This window comes from Neoarius graeffei, chromosome 1 (genome assembly GCF_027579695.1).
Source record: "Neoarius graeffei isolate fNeoGra1 chromosome 1, fNeoGra1.pri, whole genome shotgun sequence".
In the NCBI taxonomy this organism is placed as follows: Eukaryota; Metazoa; Chordata; class Actinopteri; order Siluriformes; family Ariidae; genus Neoarius; species Neoarius graeffei.
Window position 1 is genome coordinate 33,530,047 of NC_083569.1, and position 16,123 is coordinate 33,546,169.

The 16,123-nt window shown below is 42.9% G+C and overlaps 1 protein-coding gene across 1 annotated transcript in view; it reads right to left on the minus strand.

Annotated features, from left to right (window-relative positions):
• Positions 1–16,123, minus strand: part of tnr (tenascin R (restrictin, janusin)) — a 169,635-nt gene that overhangs the window by 58,416 nt on the left and 95,096 nt on the right. Inside the window, exons 8-10 of the mRNA XM_060918788.1 lie at positions 12,204–12,293; positions 11,610–11,873; positions 10,623–10,889 (exon numbers count right to left, since the gene is read on the minus strand). Of these exons, the coding sequence (XP_060774771.1) occupies positions 10,623–10,889; positions 11,610–11,873; positions 12,204–12,293 (621 nt within the window). The remainder of the gene's footprint in view (positions 1–10,622; positions 10,890–11,609; positions 11,874–12,203; positions 12,294–16,123) is intronic.

The window sequence follows — 16,123 nt, forward strand, 5'->3', positions numbered from 1 at the left end:
GCTCACGTTCAGGGCTGCGTTTCCCAAACAACCAAGTTAGCATTAAACCAATATGGTACGATGCAAGTTTGAACTAACTAACATCCAAAAAACGACTGTTTCCCAAAGCTGTAGTACCAACTTGGTCTGAACCAAGTTGATTTGAACCAACACAGTTCAAACCACGATGTTTTCAGATGTGTTCGGATGGTCTCGTTTATTGTCGGAATTCAGAGAAACAACCCGAAGTTGGCTGACAGTGCGAACGGCATTTCACCATTAAATGACCGTTAAGCCAAATTTGGTGCGTCCATAATCTTCCCCTGATTCTTGCAACTTGGTGTAGATGTTCATTTAGACTAATATAAAATTGCAATACCCCTCATTTGGAAATCACGTGTAAACAAAAGGCATCTCCATAAATTAAAGCATCATATACTAGTTTTGGCTATAAGGCTATTTGCCCTGATTAAAAATAGCTAAGCAAACTGCTGTGAGATGGCACAGATAACGTTATGTAGATCTACATGTTGTGTATTTATAGGTGCCATTGTTAGGTTTATTGTAAGTTTATTGTTTAGACTCTGACATTCTGCTGACACATTCCAAGTTGAGCGCTGCATGCGCTCATGATTGACAGCTCTCGCTTTGATTGACAGCTCTCACTTTGCGCACTCGCACTCCCACTTTCTTTTTAAAGCAGCACTTCTGAAGCACTGCGAGCTTCACTAGAGGAGCTCTGCTCTTCTGCCACGATCGGAGATCTCAAACACGGAAGAGCGGAAAGGAATCGGAAACGTACGCGAGATTAGACCACATCCGCAAATTTAGGCATCTTAAAATGTTTTTATTAATGCCAAATAAAATATCCAGCGCAAATTATATATGATAGACATAAATTAATAATTTATGAATTTTATTTTAAACACGTTTTTAGTTAGCGGGACTGCAGCTTATCACCTCTCCCGCCCGCCCGCAATGAGCTTTCAAAATTTGCCCCGCACCGCACTGCTTTGCGTCGGGTCCCGCGGGAGTGCAGGGCTCTACTTTGAACTCAAAGCCATCAATGGCTTTTTGCGTATTTTTAAGTGTTAAATCGTAGCAGCGTAGTTTGATGTCTAAATGCGTATCTGCTACGCAAAATGCGTAAAGGTTGGCAGGTCTGTGAAGGAGAACTACCCCAGTATTCTTCAACATAACCTCAAATCATCAGCTAGACAGTTGAAACTTGGACACAGATGGGTGTTCCAACAGGACAATGACCCCAAAAACATCAACGCTGGTTGTGGAATGGATAAAGCAGGCGAATGTTAAGCTTTTGGAATGGCCTTCCCAAAGTCCTGACCTCAACCCTATTGAAAAGATGTGGACTGTGAGTAAAAGTCAGGTCCATGGCAGGAAACCAAAAAAACTGAACTCGTCAAATATCCAACCAGAATTCTGCCAGAAACTTCTTATTGGCTACCAAAAGTGTCTGGTCAAGGCGAAACTTGCTAAGAGACATTTGAACAAATATTAGGTCTGCTGTGTGTATATTTTTGACCCAGTGTTGACTATGGGTGAGAGGCAGGGTACACCTTGGACAAGACAAGTCACCAGATCATGCAGGGCTGACACATAAAGACAAACAACAATTCACATTCATGGTCAATTTAGAGCCACCCAATAACCTAACCTGAATGTCTCTGGACTGTGGGGGAAACTGGAGCACCCACAGAGACACAGGGAAAACACGCAAACTCCACACAGAAAGGCCTCCGTTGGCTACTGGGCTTGAACTCAGAACCTTCTTGCTGTGAGGTGACAATGCTAACCACTACACCACTATGCCACCCTTATTAAAGCATGTCTTGTACAATCATTCTTACCCAGAAAAAGAACAGTTCAAAGAAGTCACTGAAAGCCAAAGATTGCCATGATATTCATGTCCATGATGACTGGATGTAAATGTTTGAAAACAACTGCCAATATAAATAAAGTAATTAAAACAGAAAAGGATGAAAAAATCAACTGAGACATTTTGTAGAGGAAGTACTTGATAATAAAGTGATATGTCTGGCTTGATGCGCTCTGCCATTTTGTTTTTCTCTACTCATGGTATATGAGCTGATAGCCTAGTAGTAGAGTAGCAAATCAGAGTGCGCAATTGTTCATATCCAGTGAATGTGGATAGAATCTCTCTCTCTGGGTGCGAGGAGGCACAGCAAAAATGTGACTTGATATGGTTGCAAATGTGGATGGAAACTGTGTTCTTATCAAATGAAGACTAGCATTAGAACTAGCTATATATACTATATATACAGAGAGAGAGAGAGTTCAAGCTGCCTAATTCTGCCAGAACCTGACCACCTTGTTTGTACTGCTCAGAGCTGTCAGTCCTGCTCCCTGAGCTGCACATGTGTAGAGCGGACTCCAGCACACGCGCCGTTAATGATGCGCACCTGAACTTAATTAAGGAGCTATATGTACACCTATAGACCGTAAATCCAGCCACTGGGAGTGCATAAGCATACTCTTGGTGCCGGTCCCAAGTCTGGATAAATTGGAGAGGGCTGTGTTAGGAAGGGCATCCGGTGTAAAACTGTGCCAAATATAACATGCAGATTGAAAAGAATACCATACCGGATCGGTCGGGGCCCAGGTTAACAACGGCCACCTCCAGTACTGTTGGTCAACAGGGTGCTGGTGGAAAGTATGCTACTGTTGCGCCAAAATGGAGAAGGAAAAAGAGAGGGGGGAGGCATGTTAGGAGATAGCATGAAAGATGGAAGGGAAGGAGCTTAGAACTGAGGGTAGGAATACTGAATGTGGGAACATTGACTGGCAGAGCGAGAGAGTTAGCAGGTATGATGGAAAGAAAGAAGTTGGACATTTTGTGTGTGCAGGAGACAAGGTGGAAAGGAAGCAAGGCCAAGAACATCGGAGGTGGATGCAAGTTGTTTTATTATGGAGTCGATGGAAAGAGAAATGGTGTTGGTATTGTTCTGAGGGGAGAATTGGTCAACAGTGTAACTGATGTGAAGAGGGTGTCAGATAGAGTGATAGGCATGAAGTTGGAGATTCAAGGAGTGGTAATGAATGTTGTGTGTGCGTATGCCCCACAGGTTGGATGTGAGAATGAAGAGAAAGAGTTTTTTCTGGGAAAAAGATGGATGAAGTGGTAGAAAGTATACCAAGGGAGGAGCACATGCTGATAGGAGCAGATTTCAATGGACATGTTAGCAAGGGAAAAAGAGGAGATGGGCAGATATGGTTTAAGAGAGAGAAATGTGGAAGGGCAAATGGTGGTTGATTTTTCAAAGATGATGAATTTGGCAAAAGTCAATACATACTTCGAGAAGAAAGAGCAGCACAGGGTAACATTTAAGAGTGGAGGAAGATCTACACAGGTGGACTACATACTCTGCAGAAGGGGTAACCTGAAGGAGATTGGAGACTTGAAAGTGATGGCAGGGGAGAGTGTAGCTAGATAACATCTAGGGGATGAGCTTGAAAGTGAAAAAGAGGAAGCGTGAAATAGTGGAGCCGAAGATTAAGTGATGGAAACTAAAAGAGGTTAAACATCAGAAGGAGTTTAAGGAAGAAATGAGATGAGCATTGAGTGGTAATGGAAGTCTGCCAGAAGATTGGGATACTAGTGCTATACTAGTAAGAGAGGCAGCAAGGAAGGTGCTAGGGTGGTCATCGGGAAGGAGGAAGGAAGACAAGGAGACATGGTGGTGGAACAAAGAAGTACAGGAAATTATAAAAGAGAAGAGGCTAGCAAAGAAGAATTGGGATGATCAGAGAGATGAGGAAAGCAGGCAGTTATACAGAGAGATGAGACAGAAGGGAAAAAGAGCAGTAGCGAAGGAGAAAGCAGATGCATACCAGGAGTTGTACAAAAGACTGGAGACCAAAGAAGGAGAGAAAGACCTGTACAGACTAGCTAGGCAGAGAAACAGGGAAGCGAGGGATGTACAGCAGGTAAGAGTGATGAAAGATATAAATGGAAATGTGCTGACAAACAAAGAGAGTGTATTAAGAAGGTGGAAAGAGTACTTTGAGGATTTATTAAATGAGGAGAATCCAAGAGAGAAAAGGTCAGATTCGTTGGAGACAGCAAATCAGGAAGCAGAGTTGGTTAGTAAGGATGAGGTGAGGGCAGCCATGAAAAGAATGAAGACTGGGAAAGCAGTTGGACCAGATGGTATCCTGATTGAGGCTTGGAGATGTTTGGGTGAGACGGCTGTGGAGTTCCTAATGAGATTGTTTAATAAGATCCTAGAGAATGAGAAAATGCCAAATGAATGGAGAAAGAGTGTGCTAGTCCCAATATACAAGAATAAGGGAGATGTACAGAGCTGCAGTAATTACAGAGGGATAAAATTGATGAGCCACACCATGAAGTTATGGGAAAGGGTATTGCAGGCGAGATTGAGAAGAGAGGTAGCAATCTGTGAACAACAGTACGGGTTTATGCCAAGGAAGAGCACGTTGGATGCGATTTTTGCTTTAAGAATGTTAATGAAGAAGTACAGGGAAGGCCAGAGAAAGCTATATTGTGTGTTTGTAGACCTGGAGAAGGCATACGATAGAGTGCTGAGAGATGAGGATGAGTTATGGTATTGTATGAGAAAGTGTGGAGTGAATGAGAAGTATATTAGAGTGGTGCAAGACATGTATGAGAACAGTGAAACAGCAGTGAGGTGTGCAGTTGGAATGACTGAATGGTTCAAGGTGAAGGTGGGACTTCATCAAGGATCTGCTTTGAGTCCTTTCTTCTTTGCCATAGTGATGGATAGCTTGACGGACGAAGTGAGGCAAGAGTCACCATGGAATATGATGTTTGTGATGATATTGTGATATGTGGTGAAAGTAGAAAGGAGGTTGAGCTGGGTTTGGAGAGATGGAGGTATGCATTGGAACGAAGAGGAATGAAGGTGAGCAGTAGCAAAACAGAATACATGTGCATCAATGAGAATGGGGATGAGAGTGTAATGAAGATGCAAGGAGTAGACGTACAGAAAGTTGGTGAATTCAAGCACCTGGGGTTAACTGTGCAGGAAAATGGGGGCCGCAATAGTGAGGTGAGAAAGAGAGTGCAGGCAGGGTGGAGCAGTTGGAGAAGGATTTCAGGAGTCATTTGTGATAGGAAAGTCCCAGCAAAAGTGAAAGGTAAGCTGTATAAGACAGTAGTGAGACCAGCTATGATGTATGGATTGGAGACTGTACCCTTAATGAAGAGATAGGAGGCAAAGTTGGGGGTGGCAGAGTTGAGGATGTTAAGGTTTGTGATGGGAGTGACAAGGTTGGACAGGATAAGGAACAAGCACATCAGAGGGACAGCACATGTGGAAAGCTTGGGAATTAAGCTAAGAGAGATGAGACTGAGATGGTATGGGCACATCCTGAGAAGAGATGCAGAGCATATTGGAAGGAGAATGTTGAGGATGGAGCTGCCAGGCACACGAAAATGAGGAAGGCCAAAGAGGAGATACATGGATGTGGTGAGAGAGGACATGAAAGTGGCAGGTGTGGTAGAGAAGGATGTGGAAGACAAGGAGCAATGGAGACGAAAGATCCGCTGTGGTGACCCCTAATCGGGAGCAGCCAAAAGGAGAAGAAGAAGAAGAAGATGTACACCTATATAAGAATTGTTCAGACGCAGTATGAGGGCGAAGTATTACGCTGCATCAGTATGCATTACTGAGCCTTACTACCCATGTTTCTGATTTCCTGTTTCCTGATTCTTGTGCCTGTTCCTCATTCTCGTTTTATGCTCTCCCTTTGATATCCTGTTTGCACCTTGCCCGACCCTTTGCATGTTTCACAATTTGGATTTAGCCTACTGATTTGGACTGTTTGCCTTTGTGTGGGTTCGCACTGTTAATAAACATATACTTCTGCACATACATCCGCCTACCTCGTACCTGACAGAATACTTCGCCAAAAAATGGATGTAGGAGAAGTATTCCAGTTTGCCATTCCCCATATCTACTGGGTTCCCTTATCTCAGCCCCTCACCTCGTATTTTCGGCTGAGTTCTGACTGGAATCCCCTGGTACCGTACTATGGAATATATCATCCTAGGGGATTCAGTTTATAGTGCAATCTGTTCTTTGAGGACTTCAAGGAGCCCAAGCCACCAGAACCTCTCTGGGTAAGCTTCATGCTAACTTTTATAGCTGGACGAGCTCGCCGATGGGTGGAGTATCTCATCCAAGTCAAGCACCCATGCCTTCGAAGCTCACAGACTTTCTTAGCCATGCTCCAGTTCATTTTTGAATTGTTAGAAAAGGAGGTATCCCATTTTTTTTTTTTGGAGGGGGGGTGGCGATCACGCCTATGGCCGATGCAGCAGCAGCAGAGGAGGCCATCACTCCAGAGCTCCCTCCAGTGGCTGATGCAGCAGAGGAGGCTATCGCTCCAGAGTTCCCTTCAGTGGTTGATGCAGTGGAGGAGGCCATTGCTCCAGAGCTCCCTCCAGTGGCTGATGCAGTGGAGGAGACTGTCGCTCCAGAGCTCCCTCCAGTGGCTGACACAGTGGAGGAGACCATCGCTCCAGAGCTCCATCCAGTGGCTGATGCAAAGACAGCAGAGGAGGCTGTTGTTCTAGAGCCCCTCCTAGAGGCTGTCTTTCCAGAGCTGGTTTCTCAGCCAGAATCAGCACCTGAATCAATGCCTGAGCCAGAGTCTGCATCAGAACCCATGCCTGAACCAGAGCCAGTGCCAGAGCCAATGCCAGCACCAGTGTCTGTTCCAGTGCCAGAGCCAATGCCAGCATCTGTTCCAGAGCCAATGCCAGCGCCAGAGCCAATGCCAGTGCCAGAGCCAACGCTAGCATCAGAGCCAGTTCCAGAACCACTGCCAGAGTCAGAGCCTGCACCAGTGTCTGCTCCAGAACCCATGCCAGCGCCAGTGTCGGTGTCAGCTCCAGTGCCAGAGCCAGCATCAGAGACTGCTTCAGTGTCTACTCCAGAGCCAGTGCCCATGTTAGCTAAAGCATCAGAGCCAGAGTTGGAGCCAGTGCCTGTGCCAGCTCCAGTGCCTATGCCAGAGTCAAGGCCAGTGCTAGAACCTGAGCCTGTTCCAGAACCTGTGTTAGATGACGATGGCGTGATCTCTGCCTCAGCTCGCTATGAAGGCATCATTTTCCAGCCGCCGCCTGGCTATGAAGGCGTCATTGTCCCACTGCCACCTGGCTATGAAGAAGGCATTGTTGTCCCGCTGCCACCTGGCTATGAAGACGTCATCATTGTCCTGACGCCTGGCCAGGACCATAGCAATGCACTGACAGAGCTTGAGCCCATGCCTGAGTTCAGTTTTGAGTCCAAGTCAAGTCCACAGTCCAAGACAAGTCCAGGGTCCAAGTCATCTCCTGAGCTCGAGTCCTCTACTGAGAATGAATATAGCCTGGAGCCCGAATTGAAGCTCACTTCCTGCCTTGAACCCAAGTCATCCCCAGAGCTCGAGTCCAGTCCAAAGCCCAAGTCAAGTCCAGAGCTCGAGTGCACTTCCAGCCCCTGAGTCCAAGCCAGTTCCAGAACTCAAGCCTGAATCATCTCCTGGGATGGAACCAGAGTCCAGTCCAGAGCTCAAGTCATCTCCAGAGCTTGAGTCCAGCCCTGAGCTGGAGCACACTACCAGCCCTGAGTCCAAGCCACATCCAGAGCTCAACTCCTGAGTCATCTCTTGAGCTGGTGCCAAAGTCCAGCCCAAAGGTCAAGTCATCTCCGGAGCTCGAGTACAGTCCAGAGTTCAAGCCCACTTTCAGACCTGGATCAGAGTCAAGTCCAGGGTCCAAGTCAAGTCTAGAGTCTGATCATGCTTTCTGCACAGAGCCCAAGTTAGTTCCAGAGCCTGTATCCAATCCAGAGCTTGAGTCATCTCCACAGCTCAAGCCCAAGTCCAGTACAGAGCACAAGCCTGAGTCCAGTCCTGAACCCAAGTCATCTCCAGAGCTCAAGCCTGAGCCATCTCCAGAGCCCGAACCCAGTGCAAGTCACAAGTCCAAGTTTTGTCCTGAGCCTGAACCCAAGCCCCCACTGGAGCCAGGTAGGATGGATTTTTGCTCCCGGAGGGAGCTCTTGGGGTGGTGGTGGTTTCTGTCAGTCCTGCACACTGTAACATGTGCACCTGAAGGCACACCGCGGGCTGCGCATGTGTCGAGCAGACTCCAGCACACATGCTGTTAACGACGTGCACCTGAACTTAATTAAGGCGCTATATGTACACCTATATAAGGACTGTTCAGATGCAGTATCAGGGCAAAGTATTATGCTGTGTCAGTATGCATTACCGAGCCTTCCTACCCATGTTTCTGATTTCCTGTTTCCTGTGCCTGTTCCTCTTTCTCATTTTTCGCTCTGCCTTTGAGATCCTGTTTGTGCCTCACCCAACAGTTTGCATATTTCACAATTTGGATTTAGCCTGCCAATTTGGACTGTTTGCCTTTGTGTGTGTTTGCACTGTTAATAAACATATACTTCTGCATATACATCCGCCTACCTCATACCTGACAAGAGCAACATTCATGGGGTTAATTTACACCTGCTTTGGGAAGGTGTACAAAATCATCCACAAAACTGCTTAATGCTAATTGGCTAAACTTTAGAAAAGCAGGTGGAATTCATAATTTCACAATTCTTCATCCTTTTCTTTTCCTTTTTGCATGTCTCAGTTGAATTCAGAACAGAATGCTGTCTAACTGGGTCTGAAAGGTGTGCCAGTACCTTATTACAAGAGTGCCCAACCTTATCTCTAATAGTTCATTGTGGCTGCAGACTTTCAGTCCAACCAAGTAGGAGCCTGATAGTTCATTGAAGGCTAAGATCAACTGGTTAAATAGGTGGAATCAGATGGGGCAACTGCTTGGTTGTAATGTGCAGCTACAGCGATTCTTTGCAGAGAAGCTTGGATACCCATGCTTTAGTATATCAGGTCTTACACACACACACACACACACACACACACACACACACACACACACACACACACACAGAGAGAGAGAGAGAGAGAGAGAGAGAGAGAGATCCAGATAATAAGCCAAACATTCTTTGCTATAAACAGTCAGCCACAAAGCATTTTGTTGCGGTTGTCTAATATTAAGATCAGCCTGTATATTTGTCCCTTAAGTAAGGTTGCTGAGACACACATCTCTAAGCAAAGACACCATCCTGTTTCATTTTATTCTGTATTCAGAATATTTCCAAAGATGTTCAAAGAAGGCACAAATCTGGCTTTGTCTATATTATCACTACAAGTCCTGGTTCTCACTTAAACATTGCAAATAATTATTCTGATGTATCCTTCTTAGTTTCTCAGTTTCGGTCTAATGTAACTCCTCAACTCATTGATAATGAGTTGAGGAGTTAAGTTTGGTATGATAAATCTACTGTGGTCATCAAAACCACCTAAACTGAGACCAAGTCATGACCAAGGCCAGAGTGTATCGAGACCGAGACAAGACCAAGATTTGAGGGGTTGAGACCAAGTCAAGACCAAAGCAGGGTGAGACCAAGTCAAGACCAGTACCAGACCAGCAGGTGTGAAGGGGGGCAGGGAAGGGTGACAGCGGTTAACAGTAACAAAAATTATGAATTAGCAATGAATCATATTATTGGTCACATTTGAAGCAGGAAGTTTTACATCCAATCACAATAACAATGTTAACAAATAAATCAGACAATGCACAGGCAATTTAGTGAAATCCCTGCAGTTGTGGTCTTGACCAGTCTTGAAATAAAATCCAGAGTCTCTATGTCCGAGACTAAGACAAGACCGAATAAAAATGTGGTTGATTCCAAGATGAGACCAAGACCTTCAAAAAGTGGTCTCAAGACCGGTCTCAAGTACTACAACACTAGATAAAACACTGCTAATAGTAAAATATGCAGCTCATGGCAACTAGAATTGGGATAGATAAATCTTGCATGAGATAATATCACTGACTAGCTGATATTTTCTATAGAAGGGCATACTGCAGAAAGTGTCAAAATGTATTAAATACCCATAATTATTTATTGGTCAAATAATTCAATTAATTATATTTTGTAGTTAAATTTTTGTTCATAGATTGATGACATATTTCTATTAGAGTGCAATTATATCAGTCTACAGCCAAGTAACAGGGCATTTAAGGTTTAAAAATAAAGTTTGTAAAATAGTGCCTTGCATCTTTCTTAAGAGAGATGTATCATAAATGGTAATGTTAGCATAATTATGGCCCAAAATAAGTTCACTGCATTGACAAACTTCAAATGGACATTCTGCAGCAAACCTTACAATTGTATTTTTTTTTGTTTAATTAGTCCATTATTTACACCCCTTCATGAATCTTTTATTTTTCAAATATGTATTAAATATTACAGATAGGTTATAGATTATTCTGCTGTGTTTTGAATGTCTTACAGTGTTTGTTTTCTGACATAAAAATTGATTTTTCTAAGATGAATATGGCTGCCTGTGCCCAGCTTATAATTTATGAAACATAATAATAATAATAATAATAATAATAATAATAGAGATCACACAGGTACATCTTGATATAGAGTAATCAAGGATTTTAGCAAGATTTGACCACATTATTACCTTGTATTATAAAATAAATCACTTGGTTTAATCACTAGATTGGTTTTGCTTGAAGGCTGAAGTAGCTGTACCTGTGAGAATGTTGCCTGTAACTGGCTCTGAAGCTGTGTCTCCATGCATGGTAACTAGTGTAACAACATATTTTCTGGATGGCAGGAGGCCTGAAAGGACAGTTCTGGTCTTGGAACCATCCAGAACAACTTCAACCTCCTCAGTGAAATCATCTGTAGAGTATTGTAGCTTGAAACTATCAGCAGGTGGGGCTGGAGCACTCCAGGCTACGACCAAGGAGTGAGCTGTGATGTCTGAGAAGTAGAGTTGACTCACAGGACGGAAGCCTGTAACCAAATGATGGATGTTCAATATTATTGGTTCTCATGAGGAATTAACTCTTCTGTAATCGGTGACACGTCTCAGGGAGGCAAGAAGTTAAGAAAGCAACATGAGGCATGCTGAATGAGTTAGCATGCAGAATGAAAGATCGTTGGCCACACACATTAAGTGAATGATGAACTTTGAAGAAAAAAGAAAAGTAAGACTGGAGATGAAATGAATTGGAAAAAAAGTGAAACATATACTCAACAGACATACCCAACAGAAATGAACTGAATCTGAGGTGATGACTAGACTGAACAGTATGGCAGTTAAATTATCAATGTGTAGGTGCTCAAAAATGTGTTAAGAAAAAAAGAAGAACCAGATGGTAGAAGAATAATTCAGATGAATAATTAAAACTGAATGGTCAAGAAAATTGTACTTACTTAGAGGTGAATTATTAATATCACACACACATATATTTCACTACAAAAGCAATACTGTACTCCATGGTAATTCTTCAGTACAAAATGAATAAATTCAAAGTTTGTTGTATGCTCAAAATTCAAAATTAAAAAGACAAAATAAAAAAAAAATTCCCTTAGAGATTATACTTAGCATCACATCATAATAATGTAGGCTAGAGAAAGCCATAGCCTTGTATGAATCCTCAGGGCTCCAGGTTAAAAATATAACAAATAAATAAATAACTATCCAGTGTATGAAGTGTCCACAGTGGGTACCTGTAAAGGCATCAATTGTGGCAGCTGCGCTTTGTTGTCTGCCCCTCTGAGCCATGACTGTGATGGTGTACTCAGTACCAGGCTCCAGGCCACTCAGTGTCGTGCTGTTGATATCTCTAGGTACAGTTATTTCAGTGGTCACACCGCTAGCTGAGGTATAGCTCACTCTGTAATTCTCAACTGGTCCCTGGACCAAGCCCCAGAGTAAAGTGATGCTGTTTTCTGTGGAGGCTGTGACCATCAGGTCCATGGGGATGTCAAGACCTGTGCAAAATTGAAAAAAGGAACAACAAAAATGAAGAAGATAAAAGTAGTAGGGAGCATCAAGGGAGGAATATGGGATGGTGGGTGACCAGGCTTAAAAGATGGAATGCTTATATCTGAAGAAGTACTTGAGACTCACTCCTAAAATATGGAAAACATTCATGACTCTACTGCTACCTTTAGTAAAGAAAAAATATATATATATTTTTACAGGTTAATAGCTGGACTGCTAAAATGCAACATGTACCAGAAGAATATCAGTGGAAAAAGATAATAGCTGTTAAATGTTAAATCCCTTCAGTCTATAGCTGTACACTGATAGCTGGTTACCTGTCCTGGCATTCATTGTGGCTGGGTTGCTTTGGTTGGTACCCAGAATGGCTGAGATCCCAATGCCATATTCAGTACCTGGTTGCAGATCTAAGAAGAGAAAGTAGTAGTGATTTGTTCACAGGTTAAGAAGGGTAAGATGAAAGAACAGATTTGTGAGTATAATAATTATTAATAATCTAGAAGGATAATAATAATTTAAAAACACAGGTTCCTGAATTGCACAACAGAGCATCACAAAATAATCTGTGATGTTTGTGGAAGACAAACATCACAGTAGTTAGTGAAAGCACAGTAATTAGTGCTTTCCTTAGAGTGTGTTCAGCTGTCCTATGATGTTTGTAGTGAGTGGGACAGGTGAATGATAGATCAAATATCTAATGAGAGACATAAAGATAAAAAGATAACATGAGGAAAAAAATGACTATGCCACCCTGGGAGTCCTACTCAGGCAAACTGAATCTACAAGAAAGGCACAAAGGCTTGTTACACCTTAGAGATCAAGAGACATAATAAAATCCACCAAGAAACTATATAATAATAATAATAACAATAATAATGTCATGATCCGCCCAGGACTTCCACTCCAGAGAATCATTATCTCCCAGTTCAGCGCAATCTGGATCCGGGACGGGACTTCCATCTTGCTGGCATCCACTTCTTGGTTTGCTCTGCTGTGCATAAAAGGGCCATTCTCAGAATGGGACTTTGCCAGAACATCTTGTTGGTTTCTCATGTCGTCTCTGTGCCATTATTGCTTCCTGGATTTTTGCTCTCTGTTTTTGCCTATTCTTTGCCACAGTTTTTGCACTCTCGTCTTGCCATTTTTTCATGTTTTTTATGCTACTTTTTTTGTTTACAGTTTTTTGTCAGGACTATTTTTCATGTTTTTTCTTACTAGCATTTTGTCTTTGCCTACCTCATTTTTGTCTGGACTATTTTTGCTATTTTTGTTCGTTTCCTCTCTTGGATTTCAATTAAATCTTTTTTTTATTCATTGGATTTTCTGGTTTGTGTTTCTGCTTTTGGATCCTAACACACCACATCTCGTCACCCATAACAGATGATAATATTATTATTATTATAGTGGTGCAGTGGTTAGCACTGTCGCCTCACAGCAAGAAGGTTCTGGTTTTGAACCCAGTGGCCAATGGGGGCCTTTCTGTGTGGATTTTGCATGTTCTCCCCATGTCTGTGTGGGTTTCTTTCAGGTGATCTGGTTTCCTCCAAAGACATGTAGGTTAGGTTAATTGGTGGCTCTAAATTGACCATAGGTGTGAGTGTGAATGGTTGTTTGTCTCTGTGTGTCAGCCCTGCAATGACCTGGTGACTTGTCCAGGGTGTACCCTGCCTCTTGCCCATAGTCAGCTGGGATAGGCTCCAACTTGCCCACGACCCTGCACAGGATAAGCGGTTATGGATAATGGATGGATATTATTATTATTATTATTATTATTATTATTATTATAGCAGTTCATCACAATATGACAATCCCCCAATGATAAAATACATACTGGTCAATAAATATATGCTACAATGAACTGAGTAAGATATGTACTCAATAAAGTGAGTCCATGGCATGCATATGGGTGTGCATATGTGTGGGTCTGAACAGGATGTTGACTGTTTTTTGTTATATAAGGTTTTCTTTTTTTGTATCACTAAGGACAGTAAACATCAAGTTCATACCCATACACATGCCTTGATAACCAATATTCAATAGAACAAATAGACCAAAGGTCAAGCAGGAGCATCATACAGGCCAATGGACAATGTAGGGCATTTACTCACACAGTAACATAACAAAAAACAACAACAACAACAAAAAAAACACCACAATCTGACATCAATCTAAACATGACCTAAAGCAAGCAATAATGCCTTTCTTGCATGCTTAAGAAATGGGCACTGAGGGTAGGGTTACCTATAATGTTAAGACCACCAGCTCTATTTTGACAAATAAAAAAAAAATACAATCAGACCAGTCACAGAAAACTGAGTAACAAGAGAGAATATGCTCGATGACATGCAATTAGGAGCAAGCAAGCTATTGGGAATTGAGAAATAACAAATTGGGAAAAAAATGGGGGGAAAACATCTCATCTCATTCTCTCTAGCTGCTTTATCCTGTTCTACAGGGTTGCAGGCAAGTTGGAGCCTATCCCAGCTGACTATGGGCGAAAGGTAGGGTACACCCTGGACAAGTCGCCAGGTCATCACAGGGCTGACACATAGACACAGACAACCATTCACACTCACATTCACACCTACGGTCAATTTAGAGTCACCAGTTAACCTAACCTGCATGTCTTTGGACTGTGGGGGAAACCGGAGCACCCGGAGGAAACCCACGCGGACAACATGCAAACTCCGCACAGAAAGGCCCTCGCCGGCCACGGGGCTCGAACCCGGACCTTCTTGCTGTGAGGCAATAGCGCTAACCACTACACCACCGTGCCGCCCTGGGGGGAAAATGTAGCAGTGGAATTTCAATTTTCAGGATTGACCCCTTCTGCTAAAAATCTTCAGGCACTATCTTCATGTTTGATATGTTTGGTCTTGAGTTACATGGACAGATAGTGCAGCAGATCAGAGTACAGTTACAAATACAAAACTGAATGGGAATATAGTGTGGAATGCAAGTGTCCTTTTTTCTTTCTTTTTCAAAACAAGTTATTGCTGACTTGTGACAATTCTGTAACAAGGTAGTGGGAGTTTGCACTGTTCCTAGCTCCAGCCAATTTCAGTAGCAGTCTGAGTACGGTTGACTTGGTACTTATAAAATAATACTGAAGTATGGGATAACATACAGCCAAAATCAGAAAAAAGTTGGGATGGTAACACTGTAAAAAATGTCAGTTGCAAAATTGTTGAGTGAAAAAAGGATTCTAAGTTGAATGAACAAATTTCCCTTCTAATTGTTCAAGTAACTAAAAAAAAATAGTTGAGATGCCTTTCCTTCGCCACAAGTTCATAGGAATTGGAAAATTAAGTTAAGTGAACTTATATATTCAAGTGCTGATTGACGCCCCTTAACCAATGCCACTGCGCATGCACATTTCACAAGTTCAAAAGTTTCAACGGTTGGGTGGAGTGAGAAGTCCGTGGAAACTGACACGAGACGTTGTATAGGAGTATAGACTAAGCTTTCCTCAACAGAGGCCAGGGAATTCCCTCCTTGTATGTCAGTATTTGTTTCTGTTTGTGTAACAATAGGCAAAGTGAAGTAGAACTTAAGTGTTGAGAGGTTTGCGTTAACTAAAAAAAGTAATGCACACTAAATCATTGTAAAAAAAAAAATAGTCAAGCCAACTTAAAAATGTAATGCAACCTGCTGCCAAAGGATTTTGAGTAAACTCAACTTAGAACCATGATGTGCCAACTTGCTCTTCTAAGTTAATTGGCATTATTATTTCAATTTATTTCAACTAAACAATTTGTTGGACTAGGGTGGTGTAGTGGTTAGCACTGTCGCCTCACAGCAAGAAGGTCCTGGGTTCGAGCCCCGGGGCCGGCGAGGGCCTTTCTGTGCGGAGTTTGCATGTTCTCCCCGTGTCCGCATGGGTTTCCTCCGGGTGCTCCGGTTTCCCCCACAGTCCAAAGACATGCAGGTTAGGTTAACTGGTGACTCTAAATTGACTGTAGGTGTGAATGGTTGTCTGTGTCTATGTGTCAGCCCTGTGATGACCTGGCGACTTGTCCAGGGTGTACCCCGCCTTTCGCCCGTAGTCAGCTGGGATAGGCTCCTGCGACCCTGTAGAACAGGATAAAGCGGCTAGAGATAATGAGATGAGATGAATTTGTTGGACTGAACTTCTAAAGGCAAGTCAACTCAACATAAAATATTCTTCTATGTGAACTTAAAAGAATATTTTGGGGCATTGTGGCTCAGGTGGATAAGGCGCCATACCATAAATCCA